At 47.4% G+C, this 25,401-nt stretch overlaps 1 protein-coding gene across 6 annotated transcripts in view; it reads left to right on the top strand.

Moving 5' to 3' along the window:
- BICRA (BRD4 interacting chromatin remodeling complex associated protein) overlaps positions 1-25,401 on the top strand; it is a 35,740-nt gene that overhangs the window by 1,814 nt on the left and 8,525 nt on the right. For 4 of the 6 annotated variants that reach the window (XM_052779414.1, XM_052779412.1, XM_052779409.1 and 1 more), the window contains exons 2-5: positions 18,720-18,765; positions 19,583-19,625; positions 20,047-20,112; positions 21,533-23,506. In XM_052779414.1, coding sequence (XP_052635374.1) covers positions 18,720-18,765; positions 19,583-19,625; positions 20,047-20,112; positions 21,533-23,506 — 2,129 coding nt within the window. Of the gene's footprint in view, positions 1-8,202; positions 8,291-18,719; positions 18,766-19,582; positions 19,626-20,046; positions 20,113-21,532; positions 23,507-25,401 lie in introns of those variants that run through there. The other 2 variants (XM_052779411.1, XM_052779410.1) reach the window with 2 other exon arrangements.

The raw sequence follows: 25,401 nt of genomic DNA, 5'->3' as shown, positions 1-25,401 counted from the left end.
TTATTTCTAGAGTGAGAGGACAAGGTAATAGGGGCACCTTTACCTTGATTGTTACCCAACACCGTTTGTTGTTTAACTTCAAAATGATAGACAGGCGAATGATCCCTCTCAAAACGCGCCAGCAGCTGGTATTTCACAGTAATGAATCTGTTGATTTTTACAAATCACGTCCTTTATGATCAACCCCCCCCCCCCCCCCCCAGCAGCTGCTGCGCTCTGTCTCTGAGCTCCTGCTGCTGCCACAGGTTATAACCCCAACCGATGTGACTGCTGGAACTGGTTGGTGTTGAGTTGCTGTCTCTTGATCCTTGGTTTCTTCCCTCTTTTTTAGAAGGAATAGCAGGGGGTGAGGAGGGAGAGCAGCATTCTGGTTCCAAAAAGAGGAGAGGACTTGATCTCTCTTGGCCACGCCTTCGGGGCTGCAGCTCAGGCCCATGTGGCATTTCCATGAACGCTCCTCAGCAGCAACCGAGCTCCTGCCTTTTGCCAAATACTATTTTGCTGCTTCGGTGCTGATCCACCGCCTTGTGCCAGCTGGGAGCTGGAAGTTCGCTGCTTTTTTTTTTTTTTTCTTGTGAACGGATTTCTTGTAGCAGGCAGCTAGGAACGCTTGGACGAATCGACGCTAAAACATGGTAGCCTTGTGAGTTTATCTGGATCCGAATTAACGTAGCATCCCCTGTCTTAAAGCCAAACATGGTGTTTATTTCAGAGCACTAATATGTGAAATTTTAAGTGATGTGCTTGTCTGATCTCTCCTTGTCCCCTGCATGCATGTACGCAGCCTGGCTAGGATCCCCCGAGTAAGAGTAAGGAGGCTGAAAGTAAAGTCTGCTGTAAGTGTATACATTTTTTTACAGAGCTGGAGTTTTTCCCTAGAAAACGCAATTTGTACAGATTCACACTTCTGTCTTCCAAAATATTCAGCAATTTAGATATTGGGGGAGAAATGCAGTGACCTGAAAGCGCACGATAACTGTTCTCCTCTTTCTCTCCAACAATATATTTGACCAAGTCCTTTCTTCCCGTCACTTTAATAAAAACCAGAGGGGAAATCATCTCCAGGGTCCATCGATCTTGAGGGTCCATCATGTGCGAAAGAAATACTTTGCACCAGAAAACATTTTGGTGACAAATAAACATCCTCCATGCCTGCGAGCTGACACCTCGCTCCTGCGATATCACCTTCGCCCCGAGACTCCTCGGCTTTACTGGGAATCTCTGCGGATGAAAAGGATTCGCTTCTGCACCTCACGTTGCAGGGGAAACCCTAAATAATACCGAATCCTGCAGGGATTTAGTCCTTAAATACCTCATGAAGTCTTTTTTGAGTAGAAAGAGACTATTTCTGTAAGTCTGGGGGGGGGGGGGGGCACAGAGAGAGTGGCAATGTTTTACAGGGGCTTTATGCAGGTTGTCGTGTGTAACGTGTTTCCCGTTGTGTGGATGAGGCTGGACTTTCAGAGCACTTTCCTCTTTTTTTTCCCAAGGAAAAAAAAACTTGAGGGGAATGGTTTGTGACTCGGTGTTTCTTTCTACTTAGTTTTTCACGATGTGAGAGACTTAATGCTAAATTTAAGTCTCTATAGGAAAGAGAAACATTCAAAATACAGCCTAAAAATCGTCACATTAGCAGAGTAGGATTTTTCTCAGTAGTAGCTAAATTTCATCCTGTAGTAGAGTGGAATTTTTGGTTTAAGAAACGGGCAGATTGCCATCACAGGCATGAGCCGCTCTGTTATCGCACTCTGACTTTTTACAGGTATTTTGGTGTGGAACTTGATATTTCTGTATGAACTGGTGAGCTTTGAGCATGTGCTCTTCTGCTGTCTTTTTATTTTTACGTTTTATCACCCTTTTTCTGCTATCTCATCAGAATGGATATATTAATGTCAAAACACACAGCTTTAAAATATGGCTGTTGGCCTGTGAGCGGCTTCGTATTTGGTCTCGGTCCTGTTTCGCTTGCCTTTTCCCTCTGATCATAATTTGGTTACTAAAACAGCGCGGCTGGAAACTCGTTCCTTAATTCCTGGGGGCTTCAGGGAGACGAGCTGTGAGACCACGGCCAGCTAATAGTTGAGTTTACCCGGGACTTCTTGATTAACAGCCCCGTAATGCTAAAAGTTAGCATAGGCTAAGAATAAATGCCGCATCCATCCTCCGCAGGGTTAGAAATGGTTCCAAACCTGCTAACGGAGTTTGAGGCGCAGAGGAGAGGGGAGGTTTCAGATGTTTTCTGCCAGAATTCACCAGGAAAATAGCGACATGTGCCAAAAATCTCCAGTGTGAACAGGGCTTGAGCTGTCCCCATGTTGGTAATCTTATTGGTGGTATCGGCAGAGCAAGTGATTGCTATGGAGACTGAGCTATCATTTAATCTCTTGAGGTGGTCCTTCCAGCCCAGGCCCGTTGGCAAAGCCGAGCGGGGAAAGCTTTTGTTCTTCTTGCCCATTCCGTACCTGCTCCATAAATAAACGGAGGGCTGTGGCATCCAGAGCTGTCAGACGAGCACCTCTTGCCCATCCTGGCATAAGCGAAGCGACTCCAGGAGCAAATCTTCCCTTCGCTTGTTTGTGTGTGACTTGCACTGCCCGTGTTTGTTAGAAGTTAGTTTGGGCCACAAAAAGCCCCTCTTCGGAGCTGCTGCCGTGGTATCGAGGCAAATGTATCAGCCCTTGCTTGGCGCTCTGTTAGCGTCCGCAGGCTGTCTGTGTGGAAGCGTTATTTCTTTGCCTTTTCTTGAGTAATACTCGATGTCTTTACCATTTCTTGAGGAATATTTGATGTCGTCTGTCGGCTGCAGGTTATCTGCAATCAGCCTCGTCTCTAACTTGTGGCTGTGGAGCTTGCACACTTTCAGTATTCCCTGTAGGAGCTTTTTATGGGGAGAGGGAACTGTGGAGCAGGCAGTAGATGATGAGGCCTGTCTCGTCAAGGCACTAACAAACTAGACAGAGGTACAGGTAGCTTAGTTCCTGATGCCAAGCCGGGCTCACCTGTCTTTAAATACCACTGATAGAAGAAAAGGTTACTTGAGACAGTGTGTGTAGCATCCTGCACCGCAGCGTATGCTCCCGTGCTTGCTCTTAACCCAGGTAAGAGCTTCGCTTCCCACCTATGGGGACTTGGCTGTCTGCCTTGCCTCCTGGCCCAGACGCCCGGCCCATGTGCAGAAACCATTGCTGTCTAGATCGTACCGGCACCCCAGCAAACCCCAAAATACTCCTCCGGTTTTATCCTGTTAGTAAAGAAGCGGAAACCGCGACCCAAAATTTCTTAATCATGCTTGGGTTTTATACGTAGTGTGGAGTTGGGATGCAGTTTGGGTCTCAGTTATGGTACGGATTTTTCTTGAATATTGCTATTTGAGAGCTGAAATATTTCAAAATCCTCAAATGGGGAGTTAAAGCCACTGTTGTGCCAGAGCAATTGTGCGCTCCTGGAGCTGGTGGTGGTGTGTTCGTGCGAGCAGGAGCCTTGTCTTCCTCCGTCGGAGCCCTTTTATCCTCCTGACCAGCGGTGGCTGGGCAAGGACTTGCCAAAGCTTGAAAAATTCAGTTACCTGTTTCCTGTAGGCCTGAGCTTATTAGGACAAAAGATAACTTTGCCATTCCTCGTGCTCCCCACGGCTGCGCTCCCTGTGCAGTATAAAAACCGGAGCTTAATAACAGTATAGTGACTGGCTCCAGATAAATACGAAATGACAAGGGCTGCCTCTGTTCAGGGCAGCTTTGTCCCCCTGTGAACTTCCTAACGTTTTTCCTTTGAGCCCTGGTTCCTCTGCCTGCTCCCCCCCCTGCCCCGCCAGCCCTTGCTCCTTGCCTTCTCTGGCAGCAAATTGACCTGATTTTTGTCGTTTTCATTGCTGTCTGGAGAGAACTGAAAATCAGCCACGAAAACAAGACTCTCCTGTGGCTAATGGGAGCAGCCACGGAGGCCGTAGGATGGGCTGGCTGCAGGCGGAGGGCAAAAAATACTTTAGTTTACACTCAGTGCATGTTTGAAAGTTGTTTCTGCTACTATAAGTAGTTGAAATGTTTATTGTGGTTTTGACAAAAAGGTCATAGATCTGCATGCGATGATGCATTCACCTGCAAAAAGCTTTTTTTCGCTCGTTTTGGACAACGATTTTTCGGGCATTTTCTGAAGAGAACGCTATGCAGTTGTTGGAGAACTTAAGTGTCAATGATTCGTGTGGGTTTTTTTATCAGTTGTCATTAAAAGTGGTTGCCACTGAAGGCTTTTCAGCCAGCCTCTGGGGAGATGCTACGAGTTCAGACCTGTTTCCTGATAGCACTGCGTGTATTTGAGTGTATTTCTCCTTTTTCTCTTCTTTTTTTCTGAAATTTGCTCCCCCTTAAAAAGAAAAAAAAGAACCCAGCACCCCACTATCATATTAATTGGCCTGGTTTTGTGCATCTGCTGTCGGAGGCATGGGACTCGTAAATCTGTGTTGTGGAAGAGGCCTTCCCTCTAGGACGGAGCTGCCTGCAGCCGTGGGGAGGACCTGCCTTCGTGTCTGATTTACCTCTTCTGTGGACCGAGGTCACGCGGCCGTGAGGGCTGTCATGCCTTTCCCTAGCAGAAAAATACCTTTACGATATGCTGGACAACAAAACGATGAGCGATATCTGTAAGTTTGAACCAAAAAGCAGGCCAAAACAACCTGCAACGGCTGATCGTTGTCTAGGTAAATTGGGAGCGGTGTTTCCAGACCAGGAACAGCGTTTCTCCTCTGCACAGCAAGTGTTTGCCGAGCTCCTTCCCCGCATTCTCTTCTCCCCTCTCCAGCCCTGGAAAGTTTCCCTCTCCTTCCCTGAAAAGCGAGCACTTTGCCTCCCATTGTATTCCTCCTCCTCCTCCCGCTGTGGTCGAGGGAATGCGAGTCTGGAAATGATTTTGAGCAAAAAGCTCTAAGTAAATCCTGCGCTGTGCAGGGGGAGGGGAGGGCAGGCAGGTGGCCTGGGACAGCGCGAGTTCCCGCTGCAGCAAGGAAAACAGTTCCCTGACCCAGAAATGGGACATTTTCCATCGATGCCTTGGAATGGGACAGCGCTGGGGAGCGTCCTCGGCACAGTGTTGTCTCGTCCCTCCTGCCTGTGTGATGAGAAGGGTTGTCCCGTGTGTGAAAACAGGTCGATGATGCATGAGTTACGGTGATGCGAGATAAGAGGAGAATTCACTTCGCTGGATTTAATTGTTTTTGGAGTAATAGTTAACCTAGAAACTGTACGCGAATGTTTTTACTTTGTTTTTAACGGTGCTCCCATAGGAAGAAATGTCCAACGCTGTTCTCGAGCAGCCCTCACCTGCAGCTGCCATCTGTTTGTGACTCAAGGGAGGCCAACGGCCAAAATCTGGGTTTTCCTCCTCTTTCTACCGCTCCCTGGGCAGTCTCAGTGGGGAAGTGGGGAGTCTCGCGCTCTCAGATTCTCTACCTATAAAAATGGAACTGGTGATAAAACGCTTTAAGCTTCGGGTGTGCAATTAGGAATCGGCTTTCTGTTGTTGAGAATAATTTCCCAGGGAAGGAGGATGTAAGTGCAAAATCGCTTGTTTACAAGTCTCTTGCTTTCACCGCTCAAGAGCGTCTACTAAAAGAGTTAGAAAATCATTTTCCTTCCACATGTAATCTTTGTAGCTTAAAAAAAAGAAGAAATCCCTGAAGGAAGGTGTGTGGACTTTGGCTCCTGCAGGAGTTGGGGCAGGGGTCATCCAGATGTTCATGTCTTGTCCCTGCAGGATGGAAAAGCAGGCGTGATGCTCCTGCTACACCCACCCGAAGGGCTGGAAATGAAACGGAAGCTTCTTGAACCTCAGCAGCTTGCTGCTGTGATTTGTTCATCTTACCCGTGAGAAATAAGAAATGCAAAGTACCCTGAAACCGCTCGGAGCGTTTAAAGGTTGGGCTGATGCATGGTTCTTAACATCTGCGTCGGTACAGCACCAAACGCCGAAAGAAATACAGAGCGTGGTATTTATCTGGATATTTGAAAGCTAATCGTAATGGAGACATCCTGAGGAGCATACAGGATGGGATTCTACGGTGCAGTGAGAGACAAGTGTCTCCGGAGTTTCTTACGAGAATACTTAATGTAAAAAATGTAACCTCTGTCACCTCAAATTTGTCTTGTTTACTTGAGATTTGTGGGATTGGAACTCCTGGAGTCTGTTCAAAAATGTGATAGTCACCCCTTATGTAATAAAAGATGGGGTTTTTTTCTGTCTATTTTCAGTGAAGCCTAAGGAAATTGGGCACTCCAATTTCAGGGGAAGTTGGAAACCTAAATTCCTTGTGGCTGGAATGTTAAAAGTGCTGTAATCTCTAAAATGGGTATAATATTGCCAGTGTACTTCGCAGCACGGGAGGAATTTGAGTTTAAGTCACTGCAAAATGCTGCAGGCTCTTTAATGCTTTATGTTTCAGTAGTATTTTGTCACAGAGAGCAGTTGCTTTTTAAATTTTTTGCTAACTTCTAGATTATAGGAAAATGATGACAGGCAAAACCAATTATAACTTGTTTATTATACTCCTGGGTTTATATTTCTAGATAGTCAGTTGGAATATAATGTTTATAAATCAGTGCATCTGAAAACTTACAATTTAACTATCAGCTGCCATGGCTGATAACAGAACCACTAAAATCATCAGCACAATTATTCAGACTAAGCATCAATTTCTAGAATATGCAAACTGGGGTTTTTTTGTTACAGGAGCAGCAGAAAACATTACTGGGAGCTATGGCCAGAGCGTGTATGAATTGAGCTATATGGGGAGCTAATTTATGCACCCCTCTTTTGAGAACTACTTACTCCTATTTAGGGCAGCATACGTTAACCGAGGACAAATTAGGCCAAGTAATTTTAGAAGATATACACAGACTTGGTCCATTTCTGGGAAATTCTAAATCTCCTCCTCTGTCCTCTAGGTCTTGTGCAATTAGATGCTCAATACGTTTAAACTCTCTCACTGCACTGCAAGAGCTGCTGCTTTTCCTTAAGTGTAGCAAGTTTTAGTGCAGGGAATTCCTATCTTAACCCTTTAATTGAAAATAAGCACATTTCCAATCCTCTTATTTCCAGTTTTCCCTGACGGGAAAGTTCAAGTTCTCCTCGGAAGAGACAGGCCTGCAAATGTCTTAAAACAGCGCAGGTTGCTTTTGATGTCATCCGAAACAGTGACACGTACAATGGAGGCTTATCGGGCATAATTTGAAAAGAAATGTTGCCGTAGAAAACCAGCAAGGATGGCAATCTGGTAAATGAGTAGAAAATGTAAAATCCCTCAGCTCTGAGCCGCGAGGGTTGCTTTCCCCTATGACAATGATGATGTGTCACTAATACTACATATATTAAGAATGCTGAAACACAGGGAAGATGGATTGCTTTTGCTCACCAGGTCTTTTCTCGTTTACAAATGTGTCGTAATCAGCAGCAGGTCTGATAGGTGCATCCTGTCACCTTTCAGAAAGTGGTCAGAGATGTTTGTATTCGGATACACGCAAAGCTCGTTTATCGCTTTCAACTTTCAGTAAACTGAGTTGGTGGTGGGTGCCTGGCGTAGGATCCCATTCAGTGTTGAAGAACGGCAACCGATCTATTCCTGGTCTCTTCTTGCTGTGTGTTTCAACACTTCCGAGCAAAATGACGCTCATGCTGCTCTGCTTTTCCTGGCTTATTTTCCATTATTAATTGAAAGAAAATGTTTAAATGCATCTTGCCTGATTTGGTGGTGTGCTGGCGCTGCGGAGAGCTGTGGTGTGGGTGTTCGGAGGAGGGAGGTTTGGCTGCTTTAAGGGGGTCAGTTCTGCATCCCACCAGCCTTGTGTCCATGACGGCATGCTGCATCCTCGGCATCAGCACTCACAGCCTAAATAATTTACTCATGCCTCTTACGAGCAGAGATTAACATCAAGGGGAAATAATGTCCTATTGTGCAATCTCGGCTTTGAGGGTTTTAAGGAATTCCAGAATCCAGGAATGCTCAATTTCAGGTGTTGGTTTTGAGCATGGATAATCAACAGTGGCACTCAAGTGCCTGGATTTCTGGTTCCTGGTCGAATTCCGTCTTGTCTTCTAGAACTTGCTCCTTAACACTTAAAATTGACCTATTGCTGTTAAAAGCCCCACATTGACGCTTTTTGGGGTTGTTTTTTGTTAGGTTATTGGGGTGGTTGGTGTAATAGTCCTTCTCTGTTTTTTCCTTTACAGTATGACCGCGTAAAGCAAATATGTTGTGTATCTCATCTCCTATCCATAATTGGCACAGAGTTGCTAAAAACAAGAGGTTAGTAAAACACGAGCGCTCTTCTCCTGTCCTGTCTCGTAGCGGGGTCCCTACGAGGTCGTAGCCACGTGGTGGTAAGGCTAACGAGGTTTATTCGTAAGAGGAGTAGTGGGATGGGATGGAAAAATGGAGGGAAGACCAGGGCTGCTCCCAGGTAGGTTTGAAGCCTTTTAATATTTTTGCTAAGGAATAGCAGTAATAAAAATCTCAACCAGGAGAGATGTGCTCCAAGCAGTGGATTTTGTTTATATTGTAGGTCAAAATGGTGTTTTAATTACATCTTGTGTGGCTCTGGATACTGTATGGAGCCCTAATTACGATGATTGTGCTAGGGTGGAAGTTGGACCTCGTTCACTATTTCCCTTATTACTTCAAGCTGTCCGTTAGGCATCATCTCCAAAGCTATTCCAAACAGTTTTCACTACTTGAGGGGACTTTCATGTATAACCTTATCCTCTAACACAGTGACCGTTGCCTTATAATTATAGTCAGAGAAGGATTTAGGGAATTGACTGGATCGAGTCAGTGGCAGAGGTGTACTAAAGGGTGAAAACAAAATGCACTGGATTAAGAAATCAATGGGAGAGTGGCAAAATGTGGGAATGCCATTTTGAAGTTTATCTGTTAAAAATAGACATTTGTCATTGGTATGTTTGGAATCTGGGCTGTTTCCTTTTTTAAGTTTCAGCTAGGGGAAAAAAAACCCCAACATGTAACTGTTTATATTTCAAATATTTATTAGTAACATGAAAATAAAACATACATGTTGTAGTTTCTGGTTTGGGGGTTTGTTTGCTTAGAAATATGAGCACCGGATGGATTTCTGGAGGAATCCTTTCCTTAAATCCTGTCCGTTGCAGAAAGTGTGGTGAAAGCAGCTGGGAGAGGACATGGCATTCCTGCAGGTCCTCTGGCAGAGCCTGCATTGAAATGGAGATTTCCTCGATTCCCTGGTAGGATTCTTGCAGAGTCTGCAAATCCCTCAATGCAGGCCCTACGGGGAAATCATAATTTCCAGCTTTCTTCCCCAGAAGATGCTTTTGTTGTTGCGAGGTTTGCCCTTCTCACCCACCCAGGGCACCTTCTTTTTTGCATAATAGGTAAATCTGCTGGGATGCCGGAAAAAGAGGATGATACCGGCGAAATCGGGGCCGTTTCCTTTTTCATACGCGTGCTTGTAATTCCTGTTGTTGCTAATATAATTTATCAATGCACCTTGAGCTGTCAAAAAATGGGTATTTTAGGGTTGGGGGTTTTTTTCCCCTTCTGGAGTATAAGCTGCATGTCCTCAAACCTGGAAAAAGTCCAATTAATGGTGATGTAAAGATAAACGGGTTTCCATTGGGAGAGGCCCCCGTGACAGCAACCGAGCCCATCTTAGAACCTCTTACGGTGTCTGAAAGTGCAGCAGCTGTGTGTTACTGATTTAATTTTGGTTTCGTGTTTTACCTTCAACTCTGGAGTTTATCCTGATATAAATTAAAATATCTCTGTTTCAGTAAAGTCCTGAGCCTATCATCCCTCAGCAAGAGGAACTGTTAAAATCGATGGTGATTATTGTAGAGGTTTTCCAAGGGTCATGGGGATGATTTGGCCATTGAAGCTGGAGACAAACAAAACCTTAACAAAACAACCAATTCTGGGAATGAGAAACTTCAGTGGGCTCTCTTAGTTTTAGCGAGTTATTTTCCCAATTGCTTTCTTTTGCTGCTCTCTCAGGAGGTTGGTGATAAATTAACTATTGATGCCGTGAAAGAGAGTGCCGAGGAAATATTTGGTACTTCCCTTGCTGCCTTTGTTTCATGTAAATTCGCTTGCAAGTGGTTTTGGATATCCTCTGCTGGCTCTTCCCTGATCCTTTTTCAGTTTGGTTTTCCTCACTCAAAAAACCCTCATGTTTTAAAGCGTTGCTGATGTTCTTAGCAGTCCCTGGTCTTCAGCAGCTTCTTGCATGTTTTTATCAATGACCTTGGTAAGAGGAAGCCTGAGAAAATTGAAGGAATAAAAGTAAACGTTAATAAAACCTAAAAACCAAAAAGAAAACATTTAATTGGTGTTGGGGATATAAACTTTGTGCGCTAGGTGTAATTTGATCTTACTCTGCGGTAAGAGCACGAAATGTGGAGAGAATAAAAGGGATTCCATCTGGAAGGAAAAAGCGTTTGCTCAATATGAGTAAAACTTTCCAAAGTGATCGTGCGACTTAAGTAGCTTCTGAAAATTCTATTTCTCAGAACAGCCGGATCCCCTTGAAAGTCGTTTTTAAGGCTTCTAAGTCATCTATGTGTATTTTAGAATTGTATTTGCTTTGTCTTAAGAGTATGGGCGGGGGAAAACACGCAGCAAGGTGACTACGTGTTAGCAGAGTATTTAGGGACGAGGCTGCCCCTGTGAGTAACTAATAAAAGCTCGGGTGCTGCTTGTTGAAGGGCTGAGAGATGTGGCCGGTGTCAGGGACAGAGGGAGTGTTCCTTGTTCGCCACCAAGGGACATCTGGGGCTGCTTTTTCAGCTGGACTCTCTTTCCGCAGTTGGGTAATAATCCCTGAGCAGAAGCAGTAGAAAATGATGACTTGTAAAGTAGCGCTTTGATGTCTCACTTCTCTTCGCCATCAGCAGGCGCTCTCTCCAGCACCACTGTGTTGTGAGCGGCGAGCGCTGGCTGCCTGATGAGCCGAGGATGTCCCTGGGTAACCATACCAAGATACCTGTTTCCCATCATCCTGGGGTGCTTCACACTGCGGTTCGTTTGCGAGGTCGTTAATGGCTGTGTAAATGAGACGTAAATACTACCACTTCATACATTTGGTTTAATAAGGGTTAGACCTTGCCCTGGTGTAGAAGACTGCACAGAGTTTAAGATGTCGGAGGATTGGAGCCTATTGTGATTTTTTTTTTTTTTTTTTTTTTTTTGCATGCTTCCTTACTCATTTTCTGGTTCTACATATCCCTTGTGCTTCCTGGTCCTCTTTCCCCATAAGCCAAGTGACATTGGCCTTGTGGGAAAGGAAACGAACTTCACAAGAGAACTTAATTTTAGAAAGCTGGAGGAGAAACGCTCTGGCTTGTTAGACGTGGAGCTTCAGCGAAGCTTGTAGAAACCAAATTTCACAAAAATGTTTCCATGTTTTACCTTGTCTGTCTTTAAATGGTGACTTATTTCTGTTATCTTCTGAACACTTTCAAGACCTTTTCTTTCCCCAGAACGAAATGGACTACAAAATACAACAGCTTTTGCAGAACGGAGGTTCATGTGTGTGTCCGTACCTCTTGGTGCCTCAGCGTCATTCTGGGTGCCAGCAGCACGTGAGCAGCATTGTGCTTGGCCAGGGAAATCTCCCTTCCCAGCTTCCTCCTGCAACAGCTGGGCTCATCGTAATAAGTATTAATTTAACCAAAAATGGCCGGTTTGCTCAGGCATCCTGACTACAGCAAAACTTGATGCATTCTGTGCAGAGATTTGCTATATCTTTGTTAAAAACCACAAAAAAAATATTTTCATTGATGTTGATACAACTGGTGTTTTAAAGGTCGTAGTTACTGTCAGAGGGAACCACGGGTACATCACACGAAGCTGCTTTGTGCTCGAGATTTTTGATACCTGTTGCCGTGATATTGCAGGTGTCAGTAAACTTGGAGTATTTATTGTCTCGAAGCAGAGATGAAACACAGTGAAGCTGAATTCTCCAGATGCAAAAGTGTTTTTGCTTTCACATTGAGGACAGCACATCAGGCATTGTGCCCTTTTAAATACCTAATGTTTTTGAAGTGAAGGGGCAGAATTGTGGATGTGGCCGGACTGGAGATGCCGGATCTGGCCCCTCCGGAGGATGTTCTGCTGTCTCGGTCAAGCCAGCAGGTTGGCCCAGGCCAGCTAGGATTGCTTTGTATCAAGCTTTTTTTTGAAGCGTCTTTCAGCTACTGGTGAGCCTGTAAAGGAAGAAGGGAAAAGCCTTTCTGCTAGATAGTCTGTTAATTTTTGGCTCGGAAAGCAAGGAGGAAAACGAGTTTCCAATTATTTTTGTCAACCGTTTTCAACCATAGCTCTGAAACTGTTTAAACAAAGTGATGCCGGGCTCTGAGTTGAAACAATCTTGTCTGGGTGCTGCTGGAGCGGAGAGGCGGCTGGGCCAGTGGGTTTAATTATGATCTTATTTAGGATGGTTTCTTAACGATGTGGCCAAGCTGCAAGTCGATCACTTACGTGTCCTCGTTTGTTCTTTCATGATTTGTAGATCGATGGGGTTAGCTGTTATGTGTGTTTACATTTGCAGTGCCATTTATATCTACTTCTAAAAACTGCTGCTGCTCGTTAGTAGGATGAGACCTTTTTTCACCCTAATACCATGAACTGAATCGCTCCTGGGCTCGGAAGCCTGTTTTCCCTGAGTCTTGTAAAGGTAATTTGTGGCTTGAAGCCGACAGCAGCTCCGTTTTGGTGCCAGTCCTGGTGATTTGCCTGTGCTGGGGCAGGTCTGAGGCTGGCAGCCAGCAGCCTCATTCAGCTCCTTGTCTTTGGGTGGTCTGGGGTGTCCTCAGCTTTCCAGAGAGTTATCTCAAACGTTCCTGGTGTAATACAAAATATATTCTAATCATTATCTCTAATTACAAAGGGAAGCTAAATCACAGAGGAATAACGATTGTAGTGTCTTCAATATGATAAAACAAAGAATAATTAACAATTAAGGAGCGGGCTGCAGATAGGACTCCAAAGGGCCCGTATTTCTGTTATCACGTTCAGTTCTTGCCCTGTTGCCGCCAGCTGTTGCCTCCCTTGGGCGCAGGGCAGTGTCAGTGAAACTGTGCCGGCGATCCTTCTGCTCCATACCTCTGCAGAGTTCCTCTCACCATTCAGGAACGAGCTGTCCCAGCTTGTCCTTTGGCAGATGGGATGGGTGCGGAGATTCGGGGGTACAGTCAGGACAAGGCTCGTCAGACCGAAAGCGAAACCCAGCTCTGCGGTCTCCTCTGTGGTGAGGGAAGTGACCCCAGGGCTGCAAGGCAAGGCCGGGCAGTTCTTACCACCAAACACCAAAAGTTTGGGCATGTACGAGGAGGAAATCGTGCTTTAAGAGTTGACGAAGGTTCTTTTCTTTCCTGTTTGCAAACAGCGGGCTGGAAATACTAAACCCTGTTCCCTTTTCTGGTGACCTTGCTCCACAGGTCCTGCCCAGTCTGTGCCGTCATCTTTCCTGGGTTTGGCAGGAGGGTTTACTTTTCCTGATGAGACCTTACCAGGATAATCCCCGGAATTAGGGTTGTGGCTTGCCTCTGCTGTGGGAGAAGGAAAACTGCTTGTAATCTCTTCAAAGTGTGTTTTCTGTCTCCTTTTCAAGAGCTTACCGGGATGTAAAGTTTGGTGTTTTCCTTCCCGTTACATTCATGCTGGTAAAAGGCTTTTCCTTACATCACGCTACCGTTTCCAGCTTCACAAGTGTGTGGCGTGCGTGCGAGATCTAAAAATAGGCTGACATTGAGTGTTATCGTGTCATAAAATCAAGTCAGAACTACTGTTGGCACGAAGCATCCCCTGCGTGGAGCGGAGCGAGGATCTGCAGAAGACGTTGCAGTGTCTGATGTTGTTGCCGTCGGTTCGGCACGCAGAGCACAGCTGTTACTGAAACACTTAAACATAGCTTTTGCCAAAAATATGTTCTTCTGTGTTCTCATAAACAAAACGGGGAAAAAACGCCATCCAGCATGAAATCAAAATGGGGCTGTAAAACATCTTTGTGCGTTAGAAAGTTTCCTTGTTGCCTTTTGCTGTGTTTTTAACTTTTTGGCAGGCATTGTACTGTGAAGAGCAGCGCTTTCTGGCTGCTTTTTTTCCCCCTACGTATTTAGTTAATTTCTGGGACGATGTAATTTTTAATGTCGAAGATTAAAATGAATGTGGGATGATAACACTGAAGGCAATTTTTTCCCCTGTCATTTTACAGCACTTTACGAGGCTCTTGTAAATGGAAAGAAAAATGCTTTGCCGAAGGTGACTTGTCAGATTTAGTGAAAGTGCCATGTGTTTTACCAGCTCCCTCTTTTTTTTCTTTTTTTTTTTTTTTTTTTTAATTATTTACAAAGTGCGAGTAAGCACAGTTGTAACCACATACGTGCATGTAATATCCTAAATCTTCCAGGGGTGATACCAGAAACGTTTGATTGTGGTGTCAAGATGGGATCAAATGCTTAAAATAACTTTGGGGGATGAGAATCGCGGCAGGGTTTGCTTGAAACACCCTGTCAGGTTGGTGGTTCCCTGGGTTTGAAAGAGGAGTGTGTCTCTGAAAATACTTGGAACATCTATTGCCACTTTCAGATTAATTAAACGGCACTGTAGCATTCTAATACGTATGGATATGCCTTTAATGGCATTAAAGAAACGAGCTTATTTAAGGTGGTTTGTCCAAGGATGTTCACCCGCAGATCCCGCTGCATTTCCAAAGTGCTGCAGTCGTGATTTTGATTTTACAGAGGAGGAAAGAACTGAAAGCACACAAACGTTAAGTGCTGGGCAAGGTCAGTAGTGGGAATAGAGCCAGTGCTTTGGAGTTCTTCCCTCGTGACCCGTTTGCTGAATCACATTGTCTCTGTCCTACGACCAAATACTCTAAATATATCCACTGTGGATGGTGCTCTTGGTTGTGGAAATCAACCTTCCACCTTGACAGTAGTGTTACAAGAGTGACTTGGACATGAAATAATGTTAGTAAGTGCTTACATTGACTTTTTTTAAAGAATTTTAGGTGCCCAAACTTCTCTCAGCTTGCAGGTTTTCAGCTGTGCAATACTCCTTGCAGAACGGTGCAAGGATTGAAGTTTGAAAGTGTTTTGAAGACTTAAAGTCCTCTGCAGAGTGTGTGGGCCGGTCACTGCCAGGGAAAGTGGCGTTGTGTGTGTTGGCGAAATCATTTGTTTCTTAAGTGGAGTATGGCAAAAACAACAGGGAGAAAAATAAATTCTAGAAGTTTGGGAGGGGGGAGAAAACAAACCAAGAAAATGTGCATTTTTATAATAAAAGCAATTTCATCCAGCTCTTCTGAAGTGAAGTAACAACAGAGGGGGTTTTGCATTTTCAAGGTGTAAAACCTGGCTCTTTACAAATAAGATTATGCAAAGCTTGCTATGCATATATAGCAAATGGAATTGACTGGAACGCTTGCTGGCTTCTTGTACTTTGCGCTTCAAAGTGCTGTGCTCCATCTGAGCTTCAGAGCTCTCTCTAAAGGATGGTTCCTCCAGCTTCAGTTTGCAGCTCAAATATTGCATGAGGTTGAGGGTTGGGAGCCTTTCCTTCCACCGGCAGTCTGTGTCAGTGTCATATGTAACTTCCCAGTTAAAGAATAATTCAAACTAATCGTCAGGATGTTGAGGACACCCGGTTTTTTTTTCATTGGAGAGCCTCAAATATGATTTCCCGGGTGCAGAGTTACATTAACGCTTGTGAAATGCTCCCGTTCCCTGGTGATTTCGTATCTCTGCTCACGCTTTTCAAAGGGGGAGACCGCATCATCTCCTATCACACCTGTGAGGTTAAGAACACTTTTCCTCTGCTTCCCATCTCAAAAGAGTTTTAAATACTTGTATAGTCTTAAAACTCTTGTGATATAGGTAAGTGTATTTTTGGAGGTAGAAATAAATGAAAAATAACGTATACCGAGTGCATGAGCTGGAGGGAGGACGCCGTCCTCCCTGCAGTAAAGCTGCTGGAAGAGGGATGCTTGCAGGAGGTTGAGGTAGTTGGTATTTTGAATGAAACTAACCCAGGGATGCTACTTTGTGGGTTAAAAAGGGGTGAAAATGGGCCGTCTCGGGTCACTGATTAATCACCTGTTTGGTGTTATTGGCATATTTTGGTTTCGTTCTACCCCAACAACAGTGAGGATGCACCAGATCCAGCAGCAAAACGAATCCTTTAGCGAATCTGTTATTTCTCTACTTTTTGTTTTACTTCAAATGCGTTTTATCAGCTGACATAATAACTTCCCTGCTGTGCCTTCCCCTGCCCTGCGGTGGTGATGCTGCTTGCTGTTCATGACATCACTCATTCCTCATCTATAGCAACAGAATGTTGTCCTCAAACACAGCCGGGGTGATGCTCGCTGTCAGCTCCTCCCTAGTGCCCTTTGCTTGACGTGTACGGATAAAAGTAAGCAGGTTTATTGCGTATATTTAAGGAATATTATATATTTATATCTGCGGTGAGAATTCAGACCACTGGGGGTTTCGTTTGCTTTTGAATACAGCTTTTTAGTTAATATTTTTAAGATTCAGGCCCCGGCTCTCCCTCCTGTCCGTTAACTAGCGATAAAGGACCTGACCCGACTCATCACCGCACTACTTCATAACTGTGAAGATAGAATGTTCCTGGTCTAATTTAATAGCGTCTTGCCCTTGCTCCGCCTGACTGTAATTCCTGGACACCCATCGAGTGTGTTCAGGGTCAGGATCCGCTCTTCTTGCAGGGGCACCCAGCATGGCTGCCGTACATCATCGCTTTAAAAAGCAGTTTTAATTTCCTCCTCCCAAGCCGGCGAGCCGTCTGTAATCAATATCGCCAAGTGACAAGGCAGAAATCCAGATAGCGGCAAAGCATCTCTTAATTCACAAATCCCCCCAAGCCTCTGTTACAGGAGGGCCGTAGCAGAAAGCCAAAGATGGGGGGAAAGCTTTATAAACATCATCATTTTTTGGATGATTTCTGTGGTGCTGAGCCGGGCTTTCTCAGTCTTAGGAATTACAGCGGTTTGCCTGGTGCATGGTTAGAAATGCCAGCGTGCGTCCTGAGCCCGGCGGGCGAGGCTCTGCTGCCTTAGGGGGGTGTGATGTTGTGTGTGCCTGCTGGGTAGGGGAAGATTTAAGCTGGAACTTGGAGAAAATCTTCTCCATTCTGCATTTCTGTAGTTGTTTCGTTATTCGTAAATACTCAGCAGAACGTCTGAAATAGTGGAAAAAATTAAAATACACAGTCTCATTCTATTGTATACATGGAACAGTGTGTGCTCTTCAGGTTACAGTCCTCTCCAGAGTAATTAGTGGAGTTTCACTGGCATATTTAGATTATTCATTTGCAGGTCCTGAAAATAATTACAGCCAACAGACAACTATGGAAGTCAGATTGTTCAAAACCATGAACTTCAGCCCATAAAAGTTGTGTTTATCCTGCAGTGAGTTTCCCCATTTTTTATCTTTATAGTCTACTGAGATAGCTGACGACTTTTTTTTTTTTTTTCCTCTCCTCTCCTCCTCCTTATTAGCTGAGTCTCATTAGGCAGTTTTGTACCACTGCACCTCCAAACCCTGCCCAGACCACAGCTGTGGAGCAGATCTGAGGAAAAGAGGGCAAACACCAAAAAAATTAAAAAGCAAGCCCCAACCTCCCACTATTTTCCAGACCCTGTCATAAAAAAGGTTTTGCGAGGAGGTGGCCCAGTGCCAGGTCTCAGGTTATCGGCAGAAACTCCTCAATTCCACCTTCTGAAGCAAAACGCCTCCAAATACGTTTTGTCACAGTGAAAGTTTTAGGGATAGAAAAATGCACAAATGTGCAATTTTTAAATAAGAGTTATGGCCAAGCTGTCCCTGTGGGTGCTGGGATCTGGCTCGTGCCGCCTCCCACTGCTCCCGGTGTTGAGGGTTTGGGACCATCCTACGCTGGACGCAGCTGGTGAGGGTCACCGGTCCCCCTCAGCGGGGTGAAAACAAGCCCAAAAACCTGCCAGTTTGGGTTTCAGAGCAAAACCTAACCCCTGGTTGGGAGAACTGCTGGTAAAATCTGTCCGGTGGAGGGATGAGCAACCATGATGGAGGGACGGGAGCGATGGAGGGTTGAGCGTAGTGGAGGGACGAGGGGGTCCCTCGGCTGCTGGTTACAGGGCTTGGCTGACCATGTTTTTGGCTTCCCAGTTGTCTCGCCCGTCACCGCTGCTCAAGGAAGCGATGGTGGAGATGGGTGGTTTTGCTGCCATCAGCTTCTCCAATGGAGAGGGGCAATGGGTTTCCTGCTGATGGCCGTAACCTTGCACCACTCGGTCCTCCAGTCTGTCTGGGCGATCCTCTTCTGGCCTTGGTTGGCCCCCATGGCTGCAGGGCACATTGCTGGTCAACGTTGAACTGGGGTCCTCTTCTGCAGAGCTGTTCTCTTGGCTGGTGGCCCCAGCCTGTCCCTTGGGTGGGATTGCTCCTTCCCACCTGCAGCACCTTCATGGGGTTTCTGGCAGCGGGTTGATGCCCCCCTGAGTGGTGGACACTCCTGTCGGGGTGTCTTCTGGTCTGGTCCCCTGTCCCCCACCATCAGATAACAGCAGGACATCCTCATCATCACTGGGGATGGGGAGGAAGAGCAAAGCGCGGTGTTTGGGACGAAGGGAGCAAGGAGCAGCTCCCAAGCCCTCTGCCCTCCTGATGGTAATGTGGTCTCTCTCTGCTCTTTGCAGTTGACATGGATGATGAAGATGGCCGGTGCCTGCTAGATGTAATTTGGTAAGTAGCATGGTGCTGTGAGCTGGACGCTGCTCTCGTGCTGTTTTGGGCAAGGTGTAGAGGTGGGAAGGGGTTTCTGCCACCCTTGGTCTGTAGGCACATCCCCATTGGTCACCAGGGCTTCTCCAGTGCCGGGCTGGGTCTCCCAGAGCCAAAAATCATCTGAGGTGTGCTCCAGAGGGTCTGTAAACTTCCCAAACTTAGAAACCCCTCCTGATGTATGTTTTTGTTCCCTCCTGTAAATCTTGGAGGGCTCTGGGCTTCTCTAGGGCTGTGCCGGAGGAGGTTTTACACGACTTTACGTGAGGAAAGAACAGACTCTGTGCATCCCGTGTTTCACTTGTCCCACTTATAATGTGAATAAATCCCACCTCTCTGATATTTTGCCAACAACTATGACTTTTTTTGCACTCCAGTCCTTGCTGGCCATCAATGGCACTGGGCTGGGGATGCTCATTAGCTAGGTCGCCCAAACGATTTTTTGACAAACTGCCTGTCAACAGCCAACACGGGCTAATTTTCCAAAGGGGGGTTATTGTGATTACGAAACTGTTGGTAATTGGGACTTTGCAGAATTAACAGGGGAAGGGGAATAAGGCAGTGTTAGTGATTCAGGAGAAAACTGACCACCTATACGTTAACTTCTGTCTGTAATAAAGCATAGCCACTGAAGTATAAATTGGTGTACATCATTAGTTATTGCACTTAAGAGTATTCAAAGTTATGTTAATGCATTAATTAGAAACACGCATTTCACTCCCGACTCAACGCGGGTCACGTGTTGCATCCCTAAATGGTTTTGTGTGTTGTTTTGCAGCGATCCTCAGGCCTTGAATGATTTTTTACATGGATCCGAAAAGGTGAGCGACGAACTTGTTTCTATTCACCAAAAACTTTAACACAAGCTTCCTTTGTTTATTATTATTAAAAAAAAAAAAAAAATGAGGTTTTTTTTAAAAAGAAAGAAACCCCAAGTTCAGGATTCTTTTAGTTTTTAGGACTTTTTAGGACCCCGGCCAAGCGCACTGGGCAGCTCTTGGACCGGCAGCTCCCGCTGCTGCCCATGTGGAGCAGCCAGCCGGGGTTTTGGGGCACTTTGAGCCAAAATGGGGTGCCTGCCAGCAGGGGACGGGGAGGGACGCTGCCCCACCGCTGCCCCTGGGTGAGAGCTCAGCACTTTCTAGGGGCTGCCCATCAGCACTGCACTTTTTTTTTTTTTTTTTTAAATTTTTTTTTTCATACTATATCTAAAGAAAGTAAATAAAATCTTTTTAATTACAGATTGACAGTGATGATCTCCTGGACAACACAGGAGATGCAGCCAGTGCCTTTTTTGAAGGTGCTGGGGTATGTATTTTTTTAATTTATACTTGGGGAACGTCAGCTTAGAAACCTTTCTTTTTTTTTTTTTTGGTTTTTTTTTTTTTGTTGTTTCGCAGGCTTGTTTTTCATCTGTTTCCCCGGTCTAGCAAAAGAGGCAGGATGCTGGGATTATTCCCCAAGATTTACAGAGAAATAGCTCCAACAGGTTCCCCGTATATCGGGGGAGAAAAGTTGGTTTCACGTGCAGATATAAAGTCTGCTTTTAACCTGGGAAAAGCTTTGAGGATAGAAAATCGGGCGAAGAAAGAGAAAGGTGTCACCGTGCTCTCACACCTCAAAGGTGGTACAGATAATTTGGAAGAATGCTTAAAAAAGTTGGTGACAAGACAAATCCCCTTCCTCTTAGTCTCCCCTTAGGCTGGAGTGCTCCCTTTCCTTGCAGACTGCTGCCGCAGCGAAGGTAAAATATGTGGAAGTAGAGTCTAAAAATCCTCTGTTTTTTCTTCTTTTCCCCCAAGAGCATGGGTTACTCTGCATGGATAACATTCAAGCATGAATTTTTTTCTCTATTTCCAGTTACATTGTAATAAGTCTTGATTTCCCTCCCCCCCCCCCCCATTGTGCTTTATTTTTTACGAAGACTTTGGATAAAGCTGCCGATGCTTTATAACCAATAAATTTATCTAGGAGTTGAGGCTTACTTCTGCTTTGACTTTTTACTTTATTTTTTAACTTCCTAGTAGATCTGTGTTTTGTAAAACTTGACGGCGCAAAGCTGGTGGGGTCCGAGGTTAGGCTGCATGTTGCTTTTCTGTTATTTTCCTGGTTCTTCCCAGTGCAGTCTTTGCGCGCAAGGTGCTTGCCTAGGGACGCCCTTCCTACACCCTCGCTATAGGAGGGCTGCCTATAGTGACAGACTGCAGCGTGTGTCTGAGGTTAACTCGGCTGCTGCTTGAACGTCTCTTGCAAGAAAAGGGATGGGTTTTCATGGAGTATTTAGGCTTGTTTCCAGAATATGAAATTTCCACTCCCATCCCGATAACAGCTTAATTTTTAAGAATTAAAGACAAGGGATGTATTCTGAACTCTTCTACTTGGTGGCCTTGAAACGGCTTAACGCATGATAAACGTAAAGCTTTTAACCTGTCCTTGGGATGCTGTTAACGAGCTTTGCCCTTGGCCCCCTCCCTCACTTAAAGCAAGTCGTTTGATGTCCAGCTCGCCTGCTCTCAAATGATGCCGCACGTTAATTTAGGCTCTCTGGGGGATGCCAAAATGCTCTCCATGCTTAGCAAACTGAGGTGCAGGCTGCCTGAGGGCACTGTTCGCCCGCTCTTTTCTGAGGTGGCTCACAAAAGCTGTTGAGTGGTTGACTTGTAGCCCTCTTCCTCATGCTCGAGCTCAATGCCTTCTTTCTTCTCCCCTCTGACTGGCGATTTCCCAGCTGCACATACAAGAGTCCTCCGGCAACCATCTGAGCACCGAGCAGAGCCAGCCCACGACCAGCGTGGACCTCGACTTTTTAGAAGATGACATCCTGGGGTCACCGTCCAGCAGCGGGGTGAACCTGCAGAACTCAGACCAGCCTTGTGACATCCTCCAGCAGAGCCTGCAAGAGGCCAACATCACCGAGCAGACGCTGGAGGCGGAAGCCGAGCTGGACCTGGGCTCCTTCCAGCTTCCCACCCTTCAGCCGGTGGTGCAGACAGCCTCTGATGGCACCCCGCAGATTTTCTCCAGTGGAGCCGACCTGATCGGGCTGCAGCAACCCGCTGTCCTGACGCACCAAGCCCTGGTGCAGCAGTCGGTAGGAGCAGATGTTGTCAACAAGGCCATCAGCGTTCAGCCTTTCCTCCAGCAGGTTGGCTTGGGGAACGTCACCATCCAGCCCATCTCCAATCTCCAGGGCTTGCCCAACGGCAGCCCCAGCGGGACGTTGGGCATCGGGCCGATTCAGGTGGTCGGACAGCAAGTGATGGCCATCAACCAGCCGGCGCAGCAGATCATTGCCAAGCAGGTTCAGCCTTCCCAAGTGGCCACCATGCCCGTCGGCAGCTACATCACCCAGACGGCGCCCGAGCAGCAGCAGGTCACCCTCGCCTCGACGGGGGTCTCTCCGCAGAGCACCAGTCTCGTCATCCAGAAGAACCTGCCGACAGCGGCCACCACGACGCTGAACGGGAACTCCATGTTTGGGAGCGTGTCTGGGACTCAAGGCTCCCAGCCACTCACCGTCACCTCAAACTTGAGCAGCCCCTTGGTGCAGGCCCAAAATGTCATCATTCACAGGACGCCCACCCCGATTCAGCCCAAACCCGCCGGGGTCCTCCAGCAGAAACTGTACCAGATCACCCCCAAGCCCTTCAGTTCCAACAACACCACCCTGACCATCCAGAACGAAGCTGCCCTGCAGCAGCAGAAGGCCCAGCAGAACCTGACCTTCATGGCCAGCAAACCCGGGCAGAACGTGGTGCTGTCAGGCTTCCCCCAAGGGCTTCCAGCCAACGTCTTCAAGCAGCCGCCGCCGCAGCAGCAAGCCCTCAGCAAGCCCATGAGCGTCCACTTGCTGAACCAGGGCAGCAGCATCGTCATCCCTGCCCAGCATGTCCCGCAGGCCGTGCTGCAGGGCCAGAACCAGTTCCTCCTCCCTGGGCAGCTGGCAGGCGCCTCTGCCATGCAGATACCCCAGCAGCTCTCCGCCTTGCAGGCCAACATGGGAGGGCAGATCCTGACCACCTCCCACCCAGGCGGGCAAGCCCATATCATAACTAGCCAAGGGCCAGGTGGACAGCTGATAACCAACCAAGCCTTGCCGGCCCAGATCCTCACCAACCAGAACATCGCCAGCCAGCTGAACCTGGGCCAGGTGCTCACCTCGCAGAACGCCCATGGCACCGCTCACATACTCTCGGCTCCCATCCAGCTCCAGCCTGGCCAGGTGGGTCAGCCAGCTCTCTTCCAGATGCCTGTTTCACTGGCAGGCAGCTTGACCACACAGAGCCAACCCTCAGTGGCCGCCTCGCTGGGCCAGACGGGGCAGACGGTGATCCAGGGGGTGACGTTGCCCAACCAGGTGGCCATGCTCAACACCACCGAGAACCTCGGCCAGGCGGTGAGCATCCAAGCCTCTGCCACCACCAGTAGCCAAAGCCCTGGCCTCGTCCAGCCACAGCCTGCCTCGGGGGCCAGCCTGCTGCCTAGCACCGACCAGTCCTCCATCCTCACCGTCCAAACCGCCTCCCAGCCACCCGCTTCGCTCCAGCTCAACGTGCCGCCACCGCCTCCGCCACCTGCCCAGCAGCCCGTGACTTCCCAGCCCAGCCCCAGCTTGGTCTCCAGCCCGGAGAAGATCATCCTGGGGCAGGCAGCTGCCGGAGCCGTCATCAACCAGGACTCCGTGCAGATGTTCCTACAACAGGCAAGTAGAGCCCCTCCGGGTGGTGGCCGCGGTGTTTGCAGCCTTTTGGGTGTTTGGAGACTGACACCGAGTGCGGCAGGCCCTGGAGAGCCCTGCTTTTGGGCTTGCTTTACACGCCGTAGGTGCTAGAAGTGCTCCTGTGTCACCTTAATTCTTTCCATGTTGTCTTCCCACCGTAGGGCAATTCCCTTTCTCAGTAGGTGTTTACATTTAAAGTTGCCAGGAGCAATGAGTGGGGCTCGGGGCTGCTCTGCATGTAGTCGAGTGCCATCACCTTGCCTTTGGAAGGAGGAGCTGGCAATGGGTCCATCCAGGTCACCATGGCACAGAGGGGTCGGCGTGGACTCGGTGTCCGCCTCGTCCCCATGCTCTGTCTGCAGCTTGGGGTCGAGCTCAGCCCGTGGCGTCAGCCCTGCTTTCCCACTTAGGGTTTTCTACCTTCATTAGCTCGAGTCAGACCTTTAAAAATAATTGGGTGGCTCTAGAAGTGACAACAGTAGCCGGGTGGGCAGCAACGTGCAGCGTCTCGTTGCAAGAGTCTCCGCTGTGGATGCGTTGGCTGCGACCCACCCGTGTACCAGCATGAGGAGGTCGGGGTCAGTCCAGCAAGGGCTGCGGACATCTCATCTGGCCTTACCTACATTGGTAAAGGGTTTGGTGACATTTTAGATGCCAGATTTGAACTGTTGTGGCTTTTCTTAAACTCATATTCATAAAGGTGGGTGCTGGTCCATAACCTACCAAAGTCCCTGAATTATCAAAGAAAGAAATGGGAAGAGAGCAAGCACTCTATTATTTTATCATTATTATTTCAATAGTGGAAAGCTTTAAAATTCTCATTTGAACTTCTTCGGCGTAACTAGTAGCACGGAAGCGTCTTTCGAGGTATTTGGGCTTGATGTTGACAGTCACCTCCCGGTATTTCAGCATAATTAAACCCAGGCATCTGCCTGTGACTAAAGGGTTACAGTTCGAGCCATCACCGGGGGTTTAAGAAACTTGCAACCCCCCTCTGAGATTCGGAAATAGAGAAAACCCTTCCCGCCATCGGGAGAAGCCCGATGTGCAGGGCTCGGCATGCACGGTGTGCCCTAGCTCCACCAGCTTTGTCTCTATTTGCCATTTAATGCAGGTTTCAATGCCAGGTAGAGTATTAATGCTTAGTCATAACGGTGTGGGGGTTCTCCTGCGCATCACGGTAGGCTTTTTGCCGGGACATACCTAAATCTGCGATTGTGTTAAATATTGCTGCAGTTGCGTTATCGGACTGTGATCGGACGCGATGGGTCCCGGTGCCTTCCCCTGCAAAGTCCCTCTCCTGCCTCCAGAGAGAGCTGTTCTCCTCGCCGGCTGTACCAGGACTGTCCTGCCTCTCCTGCCAGCCACCAGCCGTGGAAGACGCGGTGCCCGTGTCCAGGACGAAAGCAGCCATGGTTTTCTCTTCGGCAGCTGCCTTGCGGCGTTGCCGATGAAGCAGGCATAGCGTGCCGGGATGGATGTGGCGAGAGGCAGGCAGAGGAGGAGGAGGACCCGTAAACGTGGTCACTGCTAAATGTTCCCTGTGCGCGTCGCATGGTGCTGTACGGAAAACTGATCCAGCAACAGAAAACCGTGCACTGCAGCGCATTGCGTGTGCTACAGCAGAGGGTTTGGGTGCTGTCAGACATCTCCTGGCATTTATTTTTGCCCTGCTCATCTTTTAAAGCTTCCAAGCTCTTCCTCCAGTCCGGTTTTCTCCGCTGGACCTACATATAGCCAACGAAAGGGTTGTGGTTTTGCTTTCAAAGCGAAGCAGCCAGGTTTGCTCCGTTCACCTTGGCAGAAAGGAGAGGGGAGAAGTGCTCTGAGCACGGCAGGATGCTCCCTCCTTGCACCCGGCAGCTTGGCGCCCAGAA

Source organism: Harpia harpyja, assembly GCF_026419915.1.
Source record: "Harpia harpyja isolate bHarHar1 chromosome W unlocalized genomic scaffold, bHarHar1 primary haplotype SUPER_W_unloc_1, whole genome shotgun sequence".
Taxonomy (NCBI): Eukaryota; Metazoa; Chordata; class Aves; order Accipitriformes; family Accipitridae; genus Harpia; species Harpia harpyja.
The sequence above is the reverse complement of the archived record's forward strand: the minus strand, read 5'-3'. Positions and strand labels throughout refer to the sequence as shown.